At 62.8% G+C, this 17,845-nt stretch overlaps 1 protein-coding gene across 2 annotated transcripts; it reads right to left on the bottom strand.

The window, feature by feature from the left end:
* Nucleotides 1-4,495: 4,495 nt before the first annotated feature.
* Nucleotides 4,496-17,815, bottom strand: SP1 (Sp1 transcription factor). 2 transcript variants are annotated; one of them, XM_072031936.1, is made up of 7 exons: nt 17,794-17,815; nt 15,896-15,990; nt 15,203-15,454; nt 13,933-15,085; nt 6,409-6,577; nt 5,471-5,670; nt 4,496-5,352 (listed from the first exon to the last, which is right to left on the bottom strand). In XM_072031936.1, exons 1-7 carry the CDS (start codon nt 17,798-17,800, stop codon nt 5,018-5,020), a joined length of 2,211 nt encoding a protein of 736 aa, XP_071888037.1. In that variant the 5' UTR covers nt 17,801-17,815; the 3' UTR covers nt 4,496-5,017. The 2 variants fall into 2 exon arrangements, with proteins under 2 accessions (XP_071888037.1, XP_071888036.1); XM_072031935.1 differs by having other exon boundaries at nt 13,933-15,454.
* Nucleotides 17,816-17,845: the final 30 nt, after the last annotated feature.

Consider the following 17,845-nt stretch of genomic DNA (forward strand, 5'->3'; position numbering starts at 1 on the left):
GGGTGCCTCCGGCCGCAGGCAGGGAGCTGGCAGGATGGCGTGCGGGGGCTGAGGAGGAGGAGGAGGAGGAGGAGGAGGGGGATGAAGGCTCGGGGCCGAGGGGGGGGGCACGGGGCAGCCCCCGCAATGGGGAGGAGCGGGGCTGGGGGCTGGGCAACCCCCCCCCCCACACACCCCCTGGATGGCCCCCCCAAAGTTTAGCTGGAGGTGGCAAATTGGGGGGGTCGCCATGCAGATCCCTGCCTCAGTTTCCCCTTTTGGGGTTGGGGGGGGCTCCTATGGGAACCGAAGGGCCCCAAGGTGGCCTCAAGGACCCCAGGGTGGCCTCGGGTGGCCCCACAGTTCTCAGCGTGGCCCCAGGGTCCCCAAAAGGTGACCTCAAGGCAGCCCCAGGGATCCCAAAGGTGGTCTCAGGGTGGCCCCATTGTCCCCAAGGTAGCCCCAAGGTCCCTAAAGTAGCCCCAGGGACCCCAAGGTGGCTTCAGGGTGGCCCCAGAGTTCCCAAAGGTGGCCTCAGGGTGGTTCCAGGGTCCCCAAAGTGGCCCCAGAGTCCCCAATGGTGGCCTCAGGGTGGCCCCACAGAACCCAAAGGTGGCCTCAGGGTGGTCCCAGGTCCCCAAAGTGGCCCCAGAGCCCCCAGTGGTGGCCTCAGAGTGGCCCCACAGCTCCCAAAGTGGCCCCAGGGTCCCCAAACATGACCTCAGGGTGGCCCCAAGAATCCCAAAGTTGGCCTCAGAGTGGCCCCATGGTCCCCAAGGTAGCCCCAGTGTCCCCACAGTTCCCAAAGTGGCCCCAAGGTCCCCAAAGGTGGCCTTAGGGTGGCCCCACAGAACCCAAAGGTGGCCTCAGGGTAGTGCCAGAGTCCCCAGGGTGGCCCCAGAGTCCCCAAAGGTGGCCTCAGGGTGGCCCCACAGCTCACAGAGTGTCCCCAGGGTCCCCAGATGTGACCTCAAGGCGGCCCCAGGGATCCCAAATGTGGTCTCAGAGTGGCCCCATTGTCCCCAAGGGTCCCCAAGGTGGCCCCAGGGACCGCATAATGGCCTCAGAGTGGCCCCACAGCTCCCAGAGTGTCCCCGGGGTCCCCAAAGTGGCCCCCGAGTCCCCAAAGATGGTCTCAGGGTGGTCCCGTAGTACCCAGGGTGGCCCCAAGGTCCCAAAGGTGGCCTCGGATTGTCCCCACAGCTCCCAAAGTGGCCCCAGGGATCCCAAAGTTGGTCTCTGGGGTGGCCCCAGGGTCCCCAAGGTGGCCCCAGGGTCCCCAAAATTGGCCTGAGGGTGGCCACACAGAGCCCAAGGTGGCCTCAGATTGTCCCCATGGTGCCTAAAGTGGCCCCAGTCCCCAAAGGTGGCCTCAGGGCAACCTCGAGAGTCCCAAAGTGGCCTCAGAATGGCCCCATAGTCCCCAAAGTAGCCCCAGGGACCCCAAAGGTGGCCTTAAATTGTCCCCAAAGCTCCCACAGGGATCCCAAATTCGGCCTTGGGGCGGCCCCAGGGTCCCCAAAGTACCCCGTGGGTCCCCAAAGGTGGCCTCAGGGTGGCCCCACAGAGCCCAAGGTGGCCTCAGAGTGGCCCCATAGTCCCCAAGGTAGCCCCAGGGACCCCAAAGGTGGCTTCAGGGTGTCCCCACAGTCCCCAAGGTAGCCCCAGAGACCCCAAAGGTGGCCTCAAATTGTCCCCAGGGTCCCCAAAGTGTCCCCAAGCCCGCGCCCCGAGTGACGCCCCCGCAGACTGTCCAGACAACGCCAGCGACTCGTGTTTATTACAAAAGAAGTCGGTCACCCCGGATTATTATTATTATTCCCGTCGTCTTTCTTTTTTTTTTTTGTTTGTTTTTGTTTTTTACAAAGGAGCCAAAAAACTACAATTTTCATCTAGTCTCTTTGTACAAAAAAATAGCACTTTTCGAAAACGGGGGCTCGGGACGGCGGCCACCGGAGTAGAAAAAGCACGGCCACGGCCAGAGGGAACAGTCCGGGCACGGGGGGGGGGGTTATTGCCAGCGGGGGGGGGCACAGGGCCAGATCCTGCACCCCCCCCTCGTCCCGGGTGGTTAAAGCTGGCAGGGCGGCCCCAAAACCCCCGTTTTTTCCCCCAAACCCCAACCTCGGGTGGACAGCGGTGGGGTGGGAGCTGGACCCCCCCCACCCCCCCCAAGGACCCCCCCCCTCAGGATCAAGGCACGTTTTGCTCCCCGTGGTCACCGGAGGCATTTTGGGGGTGGGGGGGGCTGTTTTTGGGGGGGCTCTAGCCCCTGGGGGGGGGGAACTGGGTGCCACAGAGCCTCAATGGGACAAACTGGGACGAACTGGGATGACTGGGTCCAGCTGCCCCCTCCCCAGCGATGGAAGCACCGAGGGCTCCGGGGGTGTCACCCCCACCCCAAAATCCCCCCCCAAGACCCCAAAATAATGGGGGGGGGGCCCCCAGCATCTCCTCGCTGCCGGCCGCGTTTCCATAGGAAAATTAAGCTCCATCAGCCCCAAAAAGCAAAAAGGGACGAGGGGGGGGACACAAAAGGGGGGGGGGGGGGGGGACACATCACCGGGGTGCTGCCACAGCCTGGGGGGGGGGGACACCAAAAAACCCAAGGGCAAAACCCCCGATGGATCTTGGGGGGGGGGCACGGGATGGGGTTGGCACTTTGGGGGTGCTGGGGGGGTCCCAGGGGCTGTGGTGCCCCCCCCCACAAGGGCAGGGGGTAATAAATCAAGGCTTAAATTAACCAAATTCTGCTTTCTATCGATTTTCTGTAGCTTCCAGTATCGAGGGGGGGTGGGGGGGGGGAAGGAGAGGGCCGGGGGGCCTCATAGTGCTTCACCGGTTATTAAAATACAAATGCGTAAAGTTTCCTATATAAAAATATACAAATGCAAAAATATAATATCGAGAGAGGGGGGGGGGGGGGGGGGGGGGGTTGTGTGTGTGTTGGGGGGGGGCCTCGCTTGCCTCCTCCCTCCCTGCAGGGCTTTAATTTAAAAAAAAAAAAAAAAAAAAGGAAAAAAAAAGAGAAAAACCCAGGGTAAGAGCTTCACAGTTTGGCTGTCTCCCCTCCTAGCCCGGGGGGGGGGGGCAAAATGGATTTGGGGGGGCCCAAAATGGATTTTGGGGTGGGTTCCCAGCTCTGGGAGGGCCCCCCCGCTATGGGGCAGACCCCAAAAAGCGAGGATGGGGCCAGGGGTGGGGGCAGGGGGGCACGGGGTGATGCTGAGTGTGGTCCTGGGGGGGGGAACAAAATTATTCCCCAAAAAGCCCCCCCAAAACGCCCCCCCCCCATGCACGGGTAGGGAGGGGGAAGCCTGAGCTCAGCCCTGGGAGCGGGGGCTGCCCGCGGCCCCTTCCTGCCCCCCCCAGTTAACCCCAAACCATTCCCACTGCCAAACTGGGGCGGCTCCCACCTCCGGGGGGGGTCCCAGGGGTGTCCCCCCCCCCCGCCACCTGCTCCTCGCCTTCCTTCTGTCCCCACTCTGCTCAGAAACAAGGAGATTTCACCCCAAAAGCTCCTGCCTCAGGACTGGGGGTGCTCAAGCCTCCGCGCCCCCCCCCACCTGGTTCTGGGGGGGGGGCAAAGGGAGCCGAGCCCCCCCCCCCGGGGCTCCTTCCTGGCCGGAGGGAGGGGAAGGGCAGCAGGAAGAGGAGGGTGGGGGAGGAAGAACGGAAGGGGAGCGAGCGGGGGCCGGGAAAAGCCAGGCGGGGGGGGGGGGCAAGAAAAAAAAAAAAGGGAAAAAAGAAAAAAAAAAAAAAAAGAAAAAAAGGAAAAAAAAAGCAAAAGGGAAAAAAAAAGCAAAAAAAAGGGAAAAAAAAAAAAGCAAAAAAGGGAAAAAAAAGGGAAAAAACAGGGTTTTCCCCAATCATCCCCATTTCTAACACCCGTTTCTGCAAGCCTCAAGGAAGTGCAGCTGGAAGGGGGGAGGAAACCCCCCCCCCCCCGGCACGGATTTGGGGGGGTTATCGGCATTCCTGGGACTGAGGATTGCAAAAAAATGCATTCCTCAGGTCGCCGAGGGCCCCCCCAGCCCGTGTCCGTCCCCCCCCCCCAGCCCCTTCCTGGGTCCCAGCCCCTCTCTGACAGCTCGAGTGAACCTGCACAAAATTTACAATTCCGGATAAAACAAAAAAAAGGGGGGAAAAAGGGGTTTCTCGGGCACAACCCAAAAATCACAACTTCCAGGGAAGGAGGGGCAGGGGGGCGGGGGGGGGGAAGAAAAAAAAAAAAAGCAAAACCTCACCCAAATAATTACAAAGAAATCAAAGAACCTAAAAGCAAAGCGTACAAAAAAAGACTTGGGGTTGGTTGTGATTTTTTTTTTGTTGTTTTTTTTCTTTTTTTTTCCGGGTTACAGCAAGGAACCGGGGGGGGGGGCTGGGCCCCGTCCCCGGGGGGGGATTAGGGGGGGGGCAACCTGCTCCGAGATAAGGCATCAAAGGGACCAAGCCATGGTCGCAGCAAAACCTCTCCTCTCTCAAAACGAAGACATTTTATATTTTTATATATATAATAATAATATAGAATCTTTTTTTTTTTCTTTCCTTTTTTTTTTCTTTTCTCCCTCTTTTTTTTTTTCTTTTTTTTGCTTTTTTTGTGGTTTTTTTTTGTGTCTTTTCTTTTGCTAAAAATGTATTCCAACGATCGGATGCTTTTTTTTTTTTTACCAAAGGCATGATGGCATCGAAGGCTAGCTACGGGGGGGGGACGGACAACCTCGGGGAGGGGAAGGAGGGGAAAGGAGGGCGGGGGGGGGGAGGAAAAATAATAATAATAAGAGGATCAAGCCGAAAATTAAAAAATATATATATATAAGCTCTGGCCTTCGCGCGTGGTCACCGGGCCCCGGAGAGTTCGGCCAGCTCACGGCGGGCTGCGATGCCGGGGAGGAGGGGAGAGGGGTGGGGGGGGGCACATTTTGGGTGTCCCCCAACCCCGTGCTGAGCGCGTCGTCGCCGCCGCCGGCTCCTCCGTGTCCCCCGCGGTGCCACCGGTGGCTTTTTGGGGGGGGTGGGGGGCAGGGAGGGGGGCGTTTCAGAAGCCGTTGCCGCTGATGTTGATGGATTGGAGGTCGGCCACTTGCATGACGTTGATGCCGCTGCTGGCCAGGCGGGCGATGCCCTCGGGGCAGATGGCTTCCATGGCTACCATGTTGGTGGCGATGAGGGCCGAGGGGGTGGCCCCCCCGTTGCCTTCGGCGGCCCCCCCAGCGTCCAGGGGGACGGCGGTGGCGGCGACGTTGGCCACGTTGATGGCCACGCTGTTGGCCGCGCCGCCCTTCTTGTTCTGGTGGGTCTTGATGTGCTTGGAGAGGTGGTCGCTGCGCATGAAGCGCTTGGGGCACTCCGGGCAGGCGAATTTCTTCTCCCCTACAAACCAGGAGACAAAAAAAGGATCATAAAGGGGTGTTCCAGGGTTCTGTCCCCCTAAAAACCCCGTTTAGGGAGGGGATGTGGGGGGGTGTAGCCCCCGTTTTGGGTGCCCTACCCGTGTGCGTGCGCTTGTGCCGCTGCAGCTCGTCGGAGCGGGTGAAGCGCTTCCCGCAGAGGATCCAGGTGCAGATGAAGGGGCGCTCGCCCGTGTGCCACCGCAGGTGAGCCCTCAGGTGCGAGGTCTTGCCGTACACCTTGCCGCAGCCCGGGATGTGGCAGATGTGCTGCTTTTTTTTCCCCGGGTCTCCGGAGCTCCTGGAAGAGGCCGAGGGGTTAGAACGGTACCAAACGAGACCGAATATCAGGGTTTGTGCCCTCCCCGTTCCCATCACAGCTGGAAAAAAAGGACTGGGATGGCCTGGGAAGGGTCATCGGGGTTTGTGCTTCCCCGTTACCGTCACTGATGGAAAAAAAAAGGACTGGGATGGTCTGGGAAGGGTCCTGAGGAGGCCACGAAGGTGGGACGGGGCCTGGAGCATCTCCCCTGGGAGGAGAGGCTGAGACCTGGGGCTGTTCGGCCTTGGGAAGAGAAGACTGAGGGGGGTCTCCTCAATGTGTGTAAATACCTGAGGGGTGGGGGACAGAGGGATTTGGCCAAGCTCTTTGCAGAGGTCTGTGGGGACAGGACAAGAGGCAACGGCCACAAAATGGAGCCCAGGCAGTTCCGCACCAACAGGCGAAAGAAATTCTTCACAGAGAGGGTGCCGGAGCGCTGGGACAGGCTGCCCAGGGGGGCTGGGGGGCTCCTTCTCTGGAGATCTTCAGGGCCCGTCTGGAGGCCTCCCTGGGCAGCCTGCTGGAGGGAACTGCTTGGGCAGGGGGTTGGTCCCGAGGAGCTCTCGAGGTCCCTTCCAACCCCTACAACTCCGTGATTCTCCAAAAAAACCATCCCAAACGAAGGGGAGCAGCCGTGCCACGCACCCCTGGGTGACCAGGATTCACCCTGCACCCCCGAGACCCGTCCCTAAAGCCCTAAATGTGCCCCCCCCTTACCTTCCCTCGCTGTCCTTGCAGTAGGGGCAGGTGCAGGCTTCCCTCCGCACCTTGCGGCCCTGCTGGGGCTGGGGGTCGGGGCTGGTTTCCCCTTCCTCCACCGCCGCGCTGTCGTCGCCCAGCCCGTCCCCGCTGGCTCCGTGGAGGCCCAGCTGGGCGCTGTGGTCACCTGCGGGGAAGGAGAGAGCTTACAGGGCTCCGGGCACGTCCCCAAAACCTTCAAATCCTCCCCGCAGCAGCCTCGGAGCCCGGAGGTTCATCCCCTTCGCCTTGGTGGCTTGAAGGAGCAGGGGGGAGGTTGGAAATTCCCGTGGGATTTGAGCTCTGGGAATCCCAGCGTCCCCCCTGCACCCTCCCCGTGCCCGCCCGAGGCAGGAGCCAGGTTCCCAGCACGGCCACAGCCGCCACCTGCCAAATATTTCAGCTATTTCGCTTCCCTGAGCTCAGAAAAAAAGAAAGAAAACACAAAAAAATGTAAACCCGGCAGTGCCAACCAGCTGGGCAGCGATAACGCGAGGGGCTGAACAACACCAAGGGCATCGCTGCCTCCTGCACCCAAATTTCATCACCTCCCGTCCTCACCTTCCCCAGCCGGGGCCGCTCGCCCGCTCCTCTCCCCGCAGACAGCTCCGGGATGCGCCTTCTCTTTTTGTTTTTCCCCTAAATCGCCTCTTTTCCCCTCGATTTGTGGGCTGGGCGAGCCGGCTCGCCCTTCCCCGACACCTCCCTGCGTTAAACCCGAGGAAAGCAACAAGCGAGGGGAGCAAACACCCGGAGAAGACGTGAGCCCCCCCAAAATCCCCCCCAAAAATGCAGCGATGAATAAATTGGCCCTCAGCAGCTCCCAGCAGCTCAGACGGGGCCGGCACGCGCCCCGTTAATTGCTGGGATTACAAATAAGACAGAGAAAAAGCTGAAAAATCCTCTCGGGGAGCAATTCCCAATTAGAAAAAAAAACCCCTCGGAGCCGCGGAGCCATAAACCACCCGTGCTGGGGATGGGGGGGGTAAAAGGGGGGGAAGTTTCGAAGCCCATCAGTTTTCATCACCGTTTTATGGCTTCTGCTGGCGTCTTAATTGCTCCCCCCCCCAGCCCCACGCGCACTTCGCCGGGGTTTTATTTCCCTTCAAGCTCCGCTGCTTGATTGTCTTCACGCGGGCGCGGGGCCGGCGGGCTGAGTAATCTCTTTTCAGCAGCAATTAACATATGCCGAGCGGGCTGGCGGCAGATTTAGGGCCGAGAAGACGCCGCCAGCCAAGCCGGAGCATCCTCGGTTTGTTCCAAATTCGCCTCTTTCCTCCCAAATTTCCTGCGTGCAGCATCCGGGGTGGAGATCGGTGGTGCCGGGGCCGAGCTAGGACACGTGCGGGGACACGTGTGGCCTCGTTCCCCGGAGCAGACGGAGCCGTGCTCTGCTCCTCTGCCCCCAAATCCTCTCCCGATGCCATCAGGGCTGGTCCTTCCCCCAAAAAAAACCCCGCTGGGGCTGCACGGAGCCGTGCGGGGACGGGTTTGTCACCGAGAAGCTGCTGGGGACATCGGGGACGTGGCAGCGCCCCAATTCACCCCACACGGGGCAGGGGCGAGGATCAGCTCCAGCTCCTCTCTGCAGTGCCTTCAGCTGCAAAATTTGCTCCAAAACCCTATTTTTTGTTGTTTTTTTTTTTTCCAGGCAGCGTGCCACGGGCAGGAGGTGGCACACGGGGGCCCTTCCTGCACCCCAAAGGGAATTTCACAGCCCGGCGAGGTTCGGGGCCGAGCTCCCTTACCAGCAGGTGTCAGTGGTGCCCTGGGGAGGCTCCAAAAAGAAGAAAAACCACCCAAAAAAACAGAGCTGAGAGCAGCCGAGCGGCTGCGATGCTCACAGCCAGCACCTGCACTTATCCAGGGGGGGAGAAGAGCTCTGCCCAGAGCTGGGGTTTGGTTTTATTTTCAACCTTTCCAAGCCTCCAGATAATTTTGTAGCCACCAGCTCGGAGATTTCCCATCGCACACAAACCGTCCTGGGAGAGCTGCTGCCAAAAGGAAGGGGGGAGACACACGGCACCCCCCCAAAAAAAAAAAAAAAACACAGAGGGGGAGAATCCAGCACGGGAACCTCGGATCCGCTTCCAGCTTCCATCAGGCTGAAGCCCACGCAGCGTTTTATCGTCTGCTGGAGGGGAAAAAGCCGGAGCCTTCCTCCTGGTAATCTATGGCTGGCATCTAATTAGGGTGGAAATAAATTAAGGCAGGAGGAGACGGATCCCGGACGCACGCGCTCCATTCTTCACGGATCGGGACGCGATGAAACCTCCGGAACATTGCAGCTTCAGGAGAAAACTTGGCCAGACGGATAATTTATGTTTATTATCTCCACTAATATCGATGATTTCTAAGCTTTTCTGGGGGCTGCCAAGGCCCCGGTCCACGCTCGGGTCGATGAAGCTCTGAGAAAATAGATGAGGAGCAGGAGCCGGGGGGGGGGTGAGGGTGAAAACCCCAAAACCCTGGGCCAGGAGGGACTTGCCTGCGAGGGGCTGTCCCTGTTTTGCTCCTGTGGCTGCCCTGCTGTGGTTTTTTTTTGCTTGCCACGTCCCCGAGACAAGGTGCTGCTTGTCTTCTGGCCGCTCGTCGGAGGGAAAAATCCGCTGGGGTTGAGTGGTTTTTATTTAGCAAAGGGGAAGGGGGGGAGAAATGCCCCCGCGGGCACGGGGAGGGAGGATTCGGAGCCACCCCGGGTGACCCCGGGAGGGGGACAGGAGGAGGGAGGAGCTGGGGGAAAATGGGGTCTTGTGTAAATGCTGCAGCCTGGGCAGCTGCAGCACTGCCGAGAGGAAAGGGGGGGGGGGAAATCACCCCCATGCACCAGGAACCAGCTTTTGGGGGGGAAATCACCCCCATGCACCAGGAACCAGCTTTTGGGGGGATACATCGCCACCAGGCACCAGGAACCAGGTCCCAGGAGGTCAAAAATCACCACCACACAGCAGAAAACAGCTTCTGGGGAGGTAAAATCACCCCCATGCACAAGAAACCAGCTCCCAGGGGTCAAAAATTACAACGACACACCAGAAACCAGCTTCTGGGGGGGTAAAATCACCACCAGGCACCAAGAAACAGCTCCTGGGGAGGGTAAATCACCACGACACATCAGAAACCAGCTTCCAGGAAGGGCTAAATCGCCACCAGGCACCAAAAAACAGCTTCTGGGGTGGGAAAATATCCCCCCCACGCCCCAGAAACCAGCTTTTTGGGGGGATAAATCCCCCCCCCAGCCCAGAAGCCATCTCCCAGGCGCACCGTGAAGTTTCCAGAGGCAGCTTTAGGCTGAAGGCCGGGGCTCGCAGCCCTCCCCGGTTTCTCCTCCTCTCCTTCGGAGGTTTTTCGGGCAGAGCCTGACCTCCCCAAAACACCCCAGCACCATCCTCCAGACGGAGGGAAGGCAACGAGACGGAACCGAGCGTGTTTTCAGAGGCAGGCCCCTCGTTTTTTTATCTCCTTTGAGTTTTTCTCTCCTTTCATCTCCCGGCTGATTTGGGAAAGGAGCTGGGCTGCAGCGGGAGCCGCTCGTGGAAACAACAAACAAATTTGGGGACAAATTTGGGGACACCGGGAGGTCCCGGGCCAGGCTGAAGCACCCCGAGTGGCCGTGCCAGGCTCTGGATTTAGCGAGCTGTGAAGCCAGGGGGTGAGTTTTGCACCACCTTTAATTGGAGGCAGTTTCTGTGCGTCACGGTGACGCTTCCTCGTAGGAACACCCCGGGCACGGAGCTGCTGGCTCAGCCCGCTGTCACCTCCTGTCCCCCAGCAGCCCCCAAGCACCTTTGTCACGCTGCAAACCCAACCACGCAGCCTCTCCGAGCTCCCAATTTCCCCCCGGAGCTGCCACCAAATTGGGGTTTTGCCGCTGATCCTGCCAAAGCCGGGACCCCGGTGCCCAAGGGGTGGCCCTGCCGGAGCGCCTCACCCCGTGGCACGGCAAATCCTGCACCAAACGGCACCAAAACAGAGCGGGTGGGGTAAAGGGAAGGAAAAACGTCCTCAGTGATGCGTGAGGGGGAACGGGGCACACCCAAAGAGGCTGCAGAGAGGGGAAATCCCCGCTCCTGAGCCTCCGGGTTCCTCCTCTCACCCCAGCCTCCGAGCCACAACGGGGGATTTGTGCCCGTGCCAGGGGACAAGGAGAGGCCCCAAAAAACAGACCGGGGAGCTGGGGGGCTGTAAAGGAGCCAGGACGAAGTGATAGCTGCTCCCTGAGACCCTCCTGGCATGGGGAGATGAAATTTGGGCTCCTCGGAGTGGCTGCGAGGTGAAAAGGGGAGGAGAGGGTGAAAAAGGGGAGGATGAGGATAAAAGAAGAGGAGGACGAGGGTAAGAGGAAGGGGAGGATGAGGATAAGAGGAAGAGGAGGACGAGGGCAGTGCCGTGAGCCAGCCCCAAGCTGGGCGGGGAAGCTCCCTGGCAGGGCGCCCGGTGCGCAGCACCCAACCAGTCCAACCAGCACCGCCCCAGCACGCTCCCAGTCCCACCACCGCGGGGAGGAGGAGGAGGAGGAGGAGGAGGAGGAGGAGGAGGAGGAGGAGGAGGAGGAGGAGGAGGAAGAGGAAGAGCAGGGCTGCCCCACACAGCCACCCCCGAGCCCCTCGCTGTGCCGACAGCAGCTTTAGAGGGGGAAGGAGCCCCCCAGAAGGGTAGCAGCCCCGTGGGATATCGCGACAGGGCTGAGGACCCCCCCCCAACAGGTCCCGTGTGCCCCCCCCCCTCCGGCCCTGCTCGCTATGGGGGCGAGGACAGAGCCCAGGAAGCCAGGAGGGAGCTTCGGGTTTGGGTTTGGAGGAGGAAATTTCACAACTGAATTATTTTCTGACGTTGACGTCACCGGGGGGGGGGGAGTGAAAAAAAAAAAACAACAATCCCAGCGCCCCGAGGACAGATCCTGCCCGGGCTTGCTGGCTCGGGATGGGTCCTGATTCTCCCCCATGCCCTGGGGATGGCTCAGCTCAGCCAGGCCCTGCCACAAAGCTGCAAACGGGGACAATCGGGGGACAATGGGGTCTCTGTGGCAGCCCCGCTGCCTGCCAACGGCCCCGGGAGCACAGAGGCACGGCCTGGGAGCGGGGCTGTGTTTGGCAGCCGGGTTTTGTGGGGTTACATCCTTCATCCAGGCTGTTTCCTTTCCCAAAGGTGTCCTTGTGGGGTTTTTTCCTTTCCCAGGGGTGTCCTTGTGGGGTTTGATGCTGGGATTCAGCCACGAGCCCCCATCCAAGCGCCGGACAGAGCCTGGGAACGGGGCTGCTCCTGCCAAAAGGCCCCGGGGTGGGCGAGATTCGGGGCTTGGTGGGGAGCTCACCGCAGTGGGGCCGGTCCCTCGGGGTCCCAGGTTGTCCCTCGGGGTCCCAGGTTGTCCCCCAGTGCCCTGGGGACAAGCAGGATCCGTGCGAGGTGTGGGGACAGCCGCCTGCTTGGGTCTTCACCCACCAGACCAGGGTTGGAAGTGGGATAACATGGTGCCACAGCAGCATTGCCAGCACAGAGCGACCCCAAAACCTTGCTCTCCACGTCCCCGAAGGAGCCACGTGGCCGAGGGACCCTCCCCGGGCTGGAGAAGCCCCCCCCGAGGGCTCAGCTGCTGGACACGAGGCCAGGACCTCGGATGAGGGCTCCTTGCCCAGCGCACAGCGGGGCCAGGGAAGGCCCCGGAGCTGTGGGGGCAATGCCGGGGGCTGGAGAAGGGCAGGGAGCGGGATATGGGGTCGAGCCACCCGGCTCGAGGACACCGAGAACTCCCTCTGCTCCTCCTCCCCTACAACCAGCTCGAAAGGGGAAGAGAAACCGCGGCACCACAAGCTTCTCCGAGGCTCCCCCACCCCACAGAGCCACGCAGGACACACAGCGTCCCCTTCCTGGCACCGGGGTGACCCTACAGAGGGCAGGCACCCGAGTATCGCAGCACCCAGCGCTCCCCCAGCACCCAAAACCTCCTTTTTCCACCCCAAACCTCCTTTTTTCACCCCAATGCCGTCCCCGTACCCGCTGGGCTCGGGGAGAGGCAGCACCACGGTGGCACCACGCGGGATTTTGGGACGAGGCCAGCGGGGCCGTCCCCTCCCCGGCATGCTGAGCCGGCTGTGGGGCCTGTCGGGCCGGATGCCGTCCCAGTAGGGCCGCCAAGCTCCCAGTTAACTCCCAGCACCTCCCAGTTCACAGCCCAGCGAGCGCCGAGGAGGAGGCGGCGGCTCGAGCAGGACGCCACGGGCTAATTACCGGCACCGGGCTAATTCCACGCACAACACCGAGCGCTGCCTCGCCCCCACAAGACAAAGGTTGCTCCTAAAAACCCCGTCCGAGGCCGAGCACGGCAAATTTGGGGACATTTGACCAGCAGGCGAGGGGTTGAAGGAAGCTGCTCCCTTAAAATGCCACCAGGGATCAGTTTAAGGGGTCACCAAAAGGGACCCAAAAGGTCTGCAGCCCCCCGGGAGCACGGAAAACCCCAAACGAGCAAAAAAATAAAAGAGGAAGAGGAGGAGGAGGAGGAGGAAGAGGAGGCGGCGGGGAGCTGGGGTGGGTGGTCTCGATCCTCCCTGCTCCACCCCCGGGGGCAGAGCCAGGCTCAGCCACAACCACAGCAGGCAGGAGGTGCTCGGAGCCCGCACGGCGCCCTCGGGACCCCGGAAAAATGGGTGGGGGGCAAAAAAACGAGCCCCCCCTAAAAAGGGACAGAGCTCGAGGTGCTGTGGTGAGGCTCGGGGACGTGGGGCTCGCCCCCAGCTCATGGAATAACGCCGCAGAGAGCCGGGCTCTGGTGCTCTTGGCTGGGAGCAGCCAGAACGGGGCAGGGGGGGGGAAAAAATAAAACAAAAAGCAGGAAAAGGAGCTTAAAAATGAAACCTGCCTGGCAGAGGAGCAAGCAGAGCCGTTTCGGGAGCGGTTTCGGCCCCGTTTTGGTGCTCCCAGGTGGCAGCTGTGGGGGCTGGGGTGGGGGGGAGAGCCTTTGGGGGAGTGGGGGGAGCAGGGGGGGGCAGGGGAAGGCGCCGTCCTGCCCCGGTGCCCAGCTGGGGGCTAAATATAAAGCTGCAGAGCTCGAGGGAACTCCCCAGGGCCTGGCTGTGTTTTTTTTTCTTGGGGGAGGGCAGTGGGGGCTGAACTCGCTGCCTCTCCCCGTGTCCTACAGGGCTGGGGTCTCCGTGCAGCCCAGCCCCACGCCCCCTGCCCTCCCCGGGGTGTTTTCCACACCCCCGGGGGGGTGTCGGGGCTTTGCACCAGCCCCCACCGCTCCTCCCCTCAAAAAGTTCCTCCCCTTTCCTCTCCTTCCCCACTCGCAGCCACCTCCTGGGCTCTCTTTGCACCTGCTCAGCCCCAAAAAAACCCTAATTCTACCCCTAACCATCACTTTCAGCACCAAGCCACCAGCACAGCCTCGCTGCTCCCCTCCTAGGGGCCACCACGAGCCCTGAGCCGCTTGCCCAGCTCCAGCCCGGGTGACCCCGTGAGGTTTCTCCTCCCGTTTTATCCCCCCCTGGGGGCTCCGGCGGCACTTACCGGCGGCGTTGGCGATGGCCAGGGGCAACCCCGGCAGCTGGTGAACCTGGATCCCGGAGGCTCCCAAGGCACTGAGGTTAATAGTCTGGAGGCCGGGCACGGAGGAGAGCTGGGCGGCGTTGACCGTGACGGTGCCGCTGGGGAGGGAGGCGATGGGGGTGAGGGTGGTGCTGGTGCTGCCCGTCTGGCCCAGAGAAACTCCCTGCATGGGGGCCAAGGTGATTGTCTGCGCCTGGGGGTTCTGCACCTGCAGGTTTTGGAGCTGGATGGTTTGCCAGCTCACCTGCCCGTTGGGCCCCACCGTGGGGGTGCGGATGATGATGGGCCCCGAATTGGGGACGGCTTGGAGCTGCAGGTTCTGCAGGGCGTCCTGCGAGATGGCCTGGGTGGCGAAGGGCTGGCCGGAGAGCGGGGCGGTCTGCAGGGTTTGGATCGTCTGCCCCCCTTGGACCAGCTGCGGTTGGATCAGGATCTGTTGTTGTTGTTGTTGTTGCTGCTGTTGCTGCTGGCTCTGCTCGCCTTCCTTCTGCTGCCCCGGCTGCAACGCCACCCCCGAAACCGGGCTCTGCAGGGAGTCCGAGCTGGGCACGCTGCTGGCCCGCTGAGGCTGCTGCTGCTGTTGCTGCTGCTGCTGCTGCTGCGCCTGGACGGTGGAACCGGTGGAAAAATTCATGATGCCCACGTTGCTGGTGGTGGTGGTGGCCGAATAACTGTTGGCCGTGGTGAAAAAAGAGCCGGAGCTGGCGTGGGACGTGGCCCCGTTGGCCGAGCTGCTGGCGGTGCCCGAAGTGGCCGGCTGCGAGCTGCTGTCCGGAGAGCCCGAACCGCTCAGGGTGACGGTCTGCGAGGTGGGGGCCAGGCTGGCGGCCACGCTGTTGACGGGCAGCAGGGTGATGTTGCCGTTGAGGGCCACGGGGACGTTGGCCACGTATTGGGTTTGCCCCGAGAGGGTGTTGTTGGTCAGCCCCACGCCCTGGATGGGGACGGCTTGCTGCAGCAGGTTGGGCATGGCAATCAGGTTGCCCGTGCCCGCTCGGCTCGTGATGATCTGCTGGTTGGTGCCGGGGATGATTTGGAGCTGCCCGGAGGCATCTTGCTGCACGTTCACCTGCGTCGGGGTGGTGGCGAACTGCAGCTGCTGCCCGTCGATGGTCTGGAATTGGGGGATGACCTGGTACTGGATGTTGGGGATGACGCCCGGCAGCCCCGTCAGCACCTGCTGGTTCTGCAGGTTGGAGGCGGCCGTCACCACGTAGGGCCCTGTGCTCACCGGCCGGCTTTTGGAGGCGTCCCCGCCGCCGTTGCTGCCGTTGCTGCCTTGTTCCTTGGAGGTGGGGGTGCTGGAGCCGGCCGAAATGATCTGCCAGCCGTTAGCCGACTGGGCGATCTGGGCGGCGGCGGCCGTCAGGTCCAGCTCGCTGCTCCCCCCCTGCTGGCCCTGGGAGCTGTTGGAGTTTTCGTTGGGGGACTCGATCCTGCTGCAGGTGGCGGCCAGCAGGGCCAGCGGGGAGGGCTGCGACTCCTGGGAGGGAGAGGAGGAGGAGGAGAGAGAGAGGAGGAAGGAGGAGAGAAGAGGAGAGAGGAGGAGGAGGAGGAGTTAAGGGGGAGGAGGCGGCGCCGTGGGCAGGCCGAAAATAAAAAAAAATATATAAAATAAATAAATAAATGGGAAAAAAAAAAAAAAGAAAGAGAAGGGAGGGAGGAGCGTGCTTGGAAAAGATAAACACTCCTTCCTGAGAAAACCCACCCACAGGCGGAAAAATACAACTGCCAGGCAGCAGCGGGCTGTCAGGCAGGGACAGCCTGAACCCACAGAGCAAAACCCCGCGGGAGGAGAGGGAGGGAGCCAGGAGGCGGCTCCTCCGCCCCCCCCCCGGGGAACCGCCCCGCTGGCGGGGCCCTGGCGTGCACTGGGAGCATTGGGGGGGGGATTTGGGGGTGTTTTTGGGGGTCTGGAGCTCACCTGGCCCTCGGCGCCGGCCGTGCTGCCGTCGCTGCTGCCGTCGCCTTCGCCCTTCTCGGGCTTCACCGCTGCCATCTCATCGGGGCTCTCCTGGTCTGCGCGGGGGGGGGGCGAAAAGGGGAGTCAGAAACATGGCTGGGCAGCGGGGATTTGGGGGGGGGGGCACGGGGAAAAAAAGGGAGGGGGCGTGGGTGCTGCCAAGAGCGGGGCAGGAGGAGGAGGAGGAGGAGGAGGAGGAAGAGGCGGTGGCCCCAGCCCAGCTCCAGGCTCCGGCTCCTCCCCCCCCCCCGGCTCGCGGCACTCCCTGCCCCCCCCCCGGGCCGCCCCGGGCCTCCCCTTTCCCTTCCCCGTTGACCGGGAGCCCGCCCCCCGCCCCCCACCCCCCCCGGGATCCACCCCCGGGATCCACCCCCGGGATTCCCCCGGGCAGCTCCAACCCCCGGGGATCCTCCGGGAGCCTCCTCGGCCAGGATCCCCCCCCCCCGCACCCCCCCCCACGCCGTAAGGCTTCGTAATATCCCCCCCCCCCCCCCCCCCCCGCAACAAAACCCTCGCTGCCTGCGCCCTCCTACACAACGACCCCCCCCCGTGCCTCGCCCCTTCCCGAGGAGATTTCGCCCCCCCCCCCGGTTAAAAATCCCCCCCCCCCCACGCAATCGCCCCCTTCCCGCTGTCTGTGCCCCCCCCAAACCCCAGCGCCCACGCCCCCAAACCCCGGTGTCCTCTTCCTCAGCCCCCCCCCTCGCATCAAAAACCCAAACCACCGCTGTTCCCCCCCCCCTTCCAGGAACCCCCCTGCCCCCCCGGAACCCCCCTGCCCACCCCCCAAACCCCGGTGCCCCCCCTATTTCCCGAACCCCAGCGCCCCCTCCCTGTTACCCCCCCGGACCCCGGGATCCTCCTTTCTTCCCCCCCCTTCGCTGCCCCCACTGCCCCCCCCCGACCCCTTCTCTGCCCCCCCCGGACCCCGCTGCCTCTCCCCCCGTTGCCCCCCCCCCTTCTCCCAGCCCCTATTGCCCCCTCCCTACTGCCTCCCCCCAACCCCGGCTCTCCTATTGCTGCCCCCCCCCCCGCTGCCTCCATTACCCCCCCCGACCCCTTCTGCCCCCCGGACCCCCTCTGAGCCCCCTAACCCCTTACCCCCTCCCCGTTGCCCCCCCCTTCCCCTAACCCCTCTTACCCCCTCCCTATTTCCCCCCGAAACCCCGGGACCCCCATTCCTGCCCCCCCCACTACCCCCATAGCCCCCCCAAACCCCCTTTAACCCCCCGACCCTATTACCCCCCCAAACCCCCCTTTTACCCCCCCAAACCCCCATTACCCCCTCGACCCTATTACCCCCCCCAAACCCCCCTTTTACCCCCCCGATCCTATTACCCCCCCTACCCCCCTTTTTACCCCCCCGACCCCCTTTTACCCCCCCAAAACCCCCTTACCCCCTCGACCCTATTACCCCCCCCAACCCCCTTTTTACCCCCCCAACCCCCTTTTTACCCCCCCAACCCCCCTTTTACCCCCTCCCCATTCCCCCCTTCCCCAATTCTCCCCCCCTTGCCCCCCCAACCCCCTTTTTTTCCCCCCCCCACCCCATTCTCCCCCCTTTTCCCCCCCCTTTCCTCCTCCCCTCCCCTCCCCACCCAGGTCCCTCCCCCCCCCGAAAGGGGGTGTCCCCGTGCGTGTCCCCCCCCCCCCCCCACGCCCTCCCGGAGGCCTCCGAGCTGAGCCGAGGCCCGGCCTCAACGGGGCCGGCCTCAACGGAGGGCCCGGCCGCGGGGCGGGGCCGCCTCTTGGCCCCTCCGAGCGGGGCTGGGCGGGGGAAGCGAAGCTCGGAGCCCCCCTCCCGGCACCCCCCCCACCCCCACACCCCCCTCCTCTGCTCTCCCGGGTCCCGTCCTTACCGCTCATGGTGGGGGGGGGGGGCGGGGAGCTGGTGGGGGGGGGGGGGGCGGT

Source organism: Anas platyrhynchos, chromosome 34, assembly GCF_047663525.1.
Source record: "Anas platyrhynchos isolate ZD024472 breed Pekin duck chromosome 34, IASCAAS_PekinDuck_T2T, whole genome shotgun sequence".
Lineage (NCBI taxonomy): Eukaryota > Metazoa > Chordata > Aves > Anseriformes > Anatidae > Anas > Anas platyrhynchos.

Bases quoted from the DNA above. Each gene is read 5' to 3' on its own strand.
- SP1 (XM_072031935.1), bottom strand. The intron at 15,455-15,895 runs GTGAGCTCCAGA...TCTCCCTCCCAG, and splicing joins CGGCCGGCGCCGAGGGCCAG to GAGTCGCAGCCCTCCCCGCT. The intron at 5,353-5,470 runs GTAGGGCACCCA...CCTGGTTTGTAG, and splicing joins GCACAAGCGCACGCACACGG to GGGAGAAGAAATTCGCCTGC.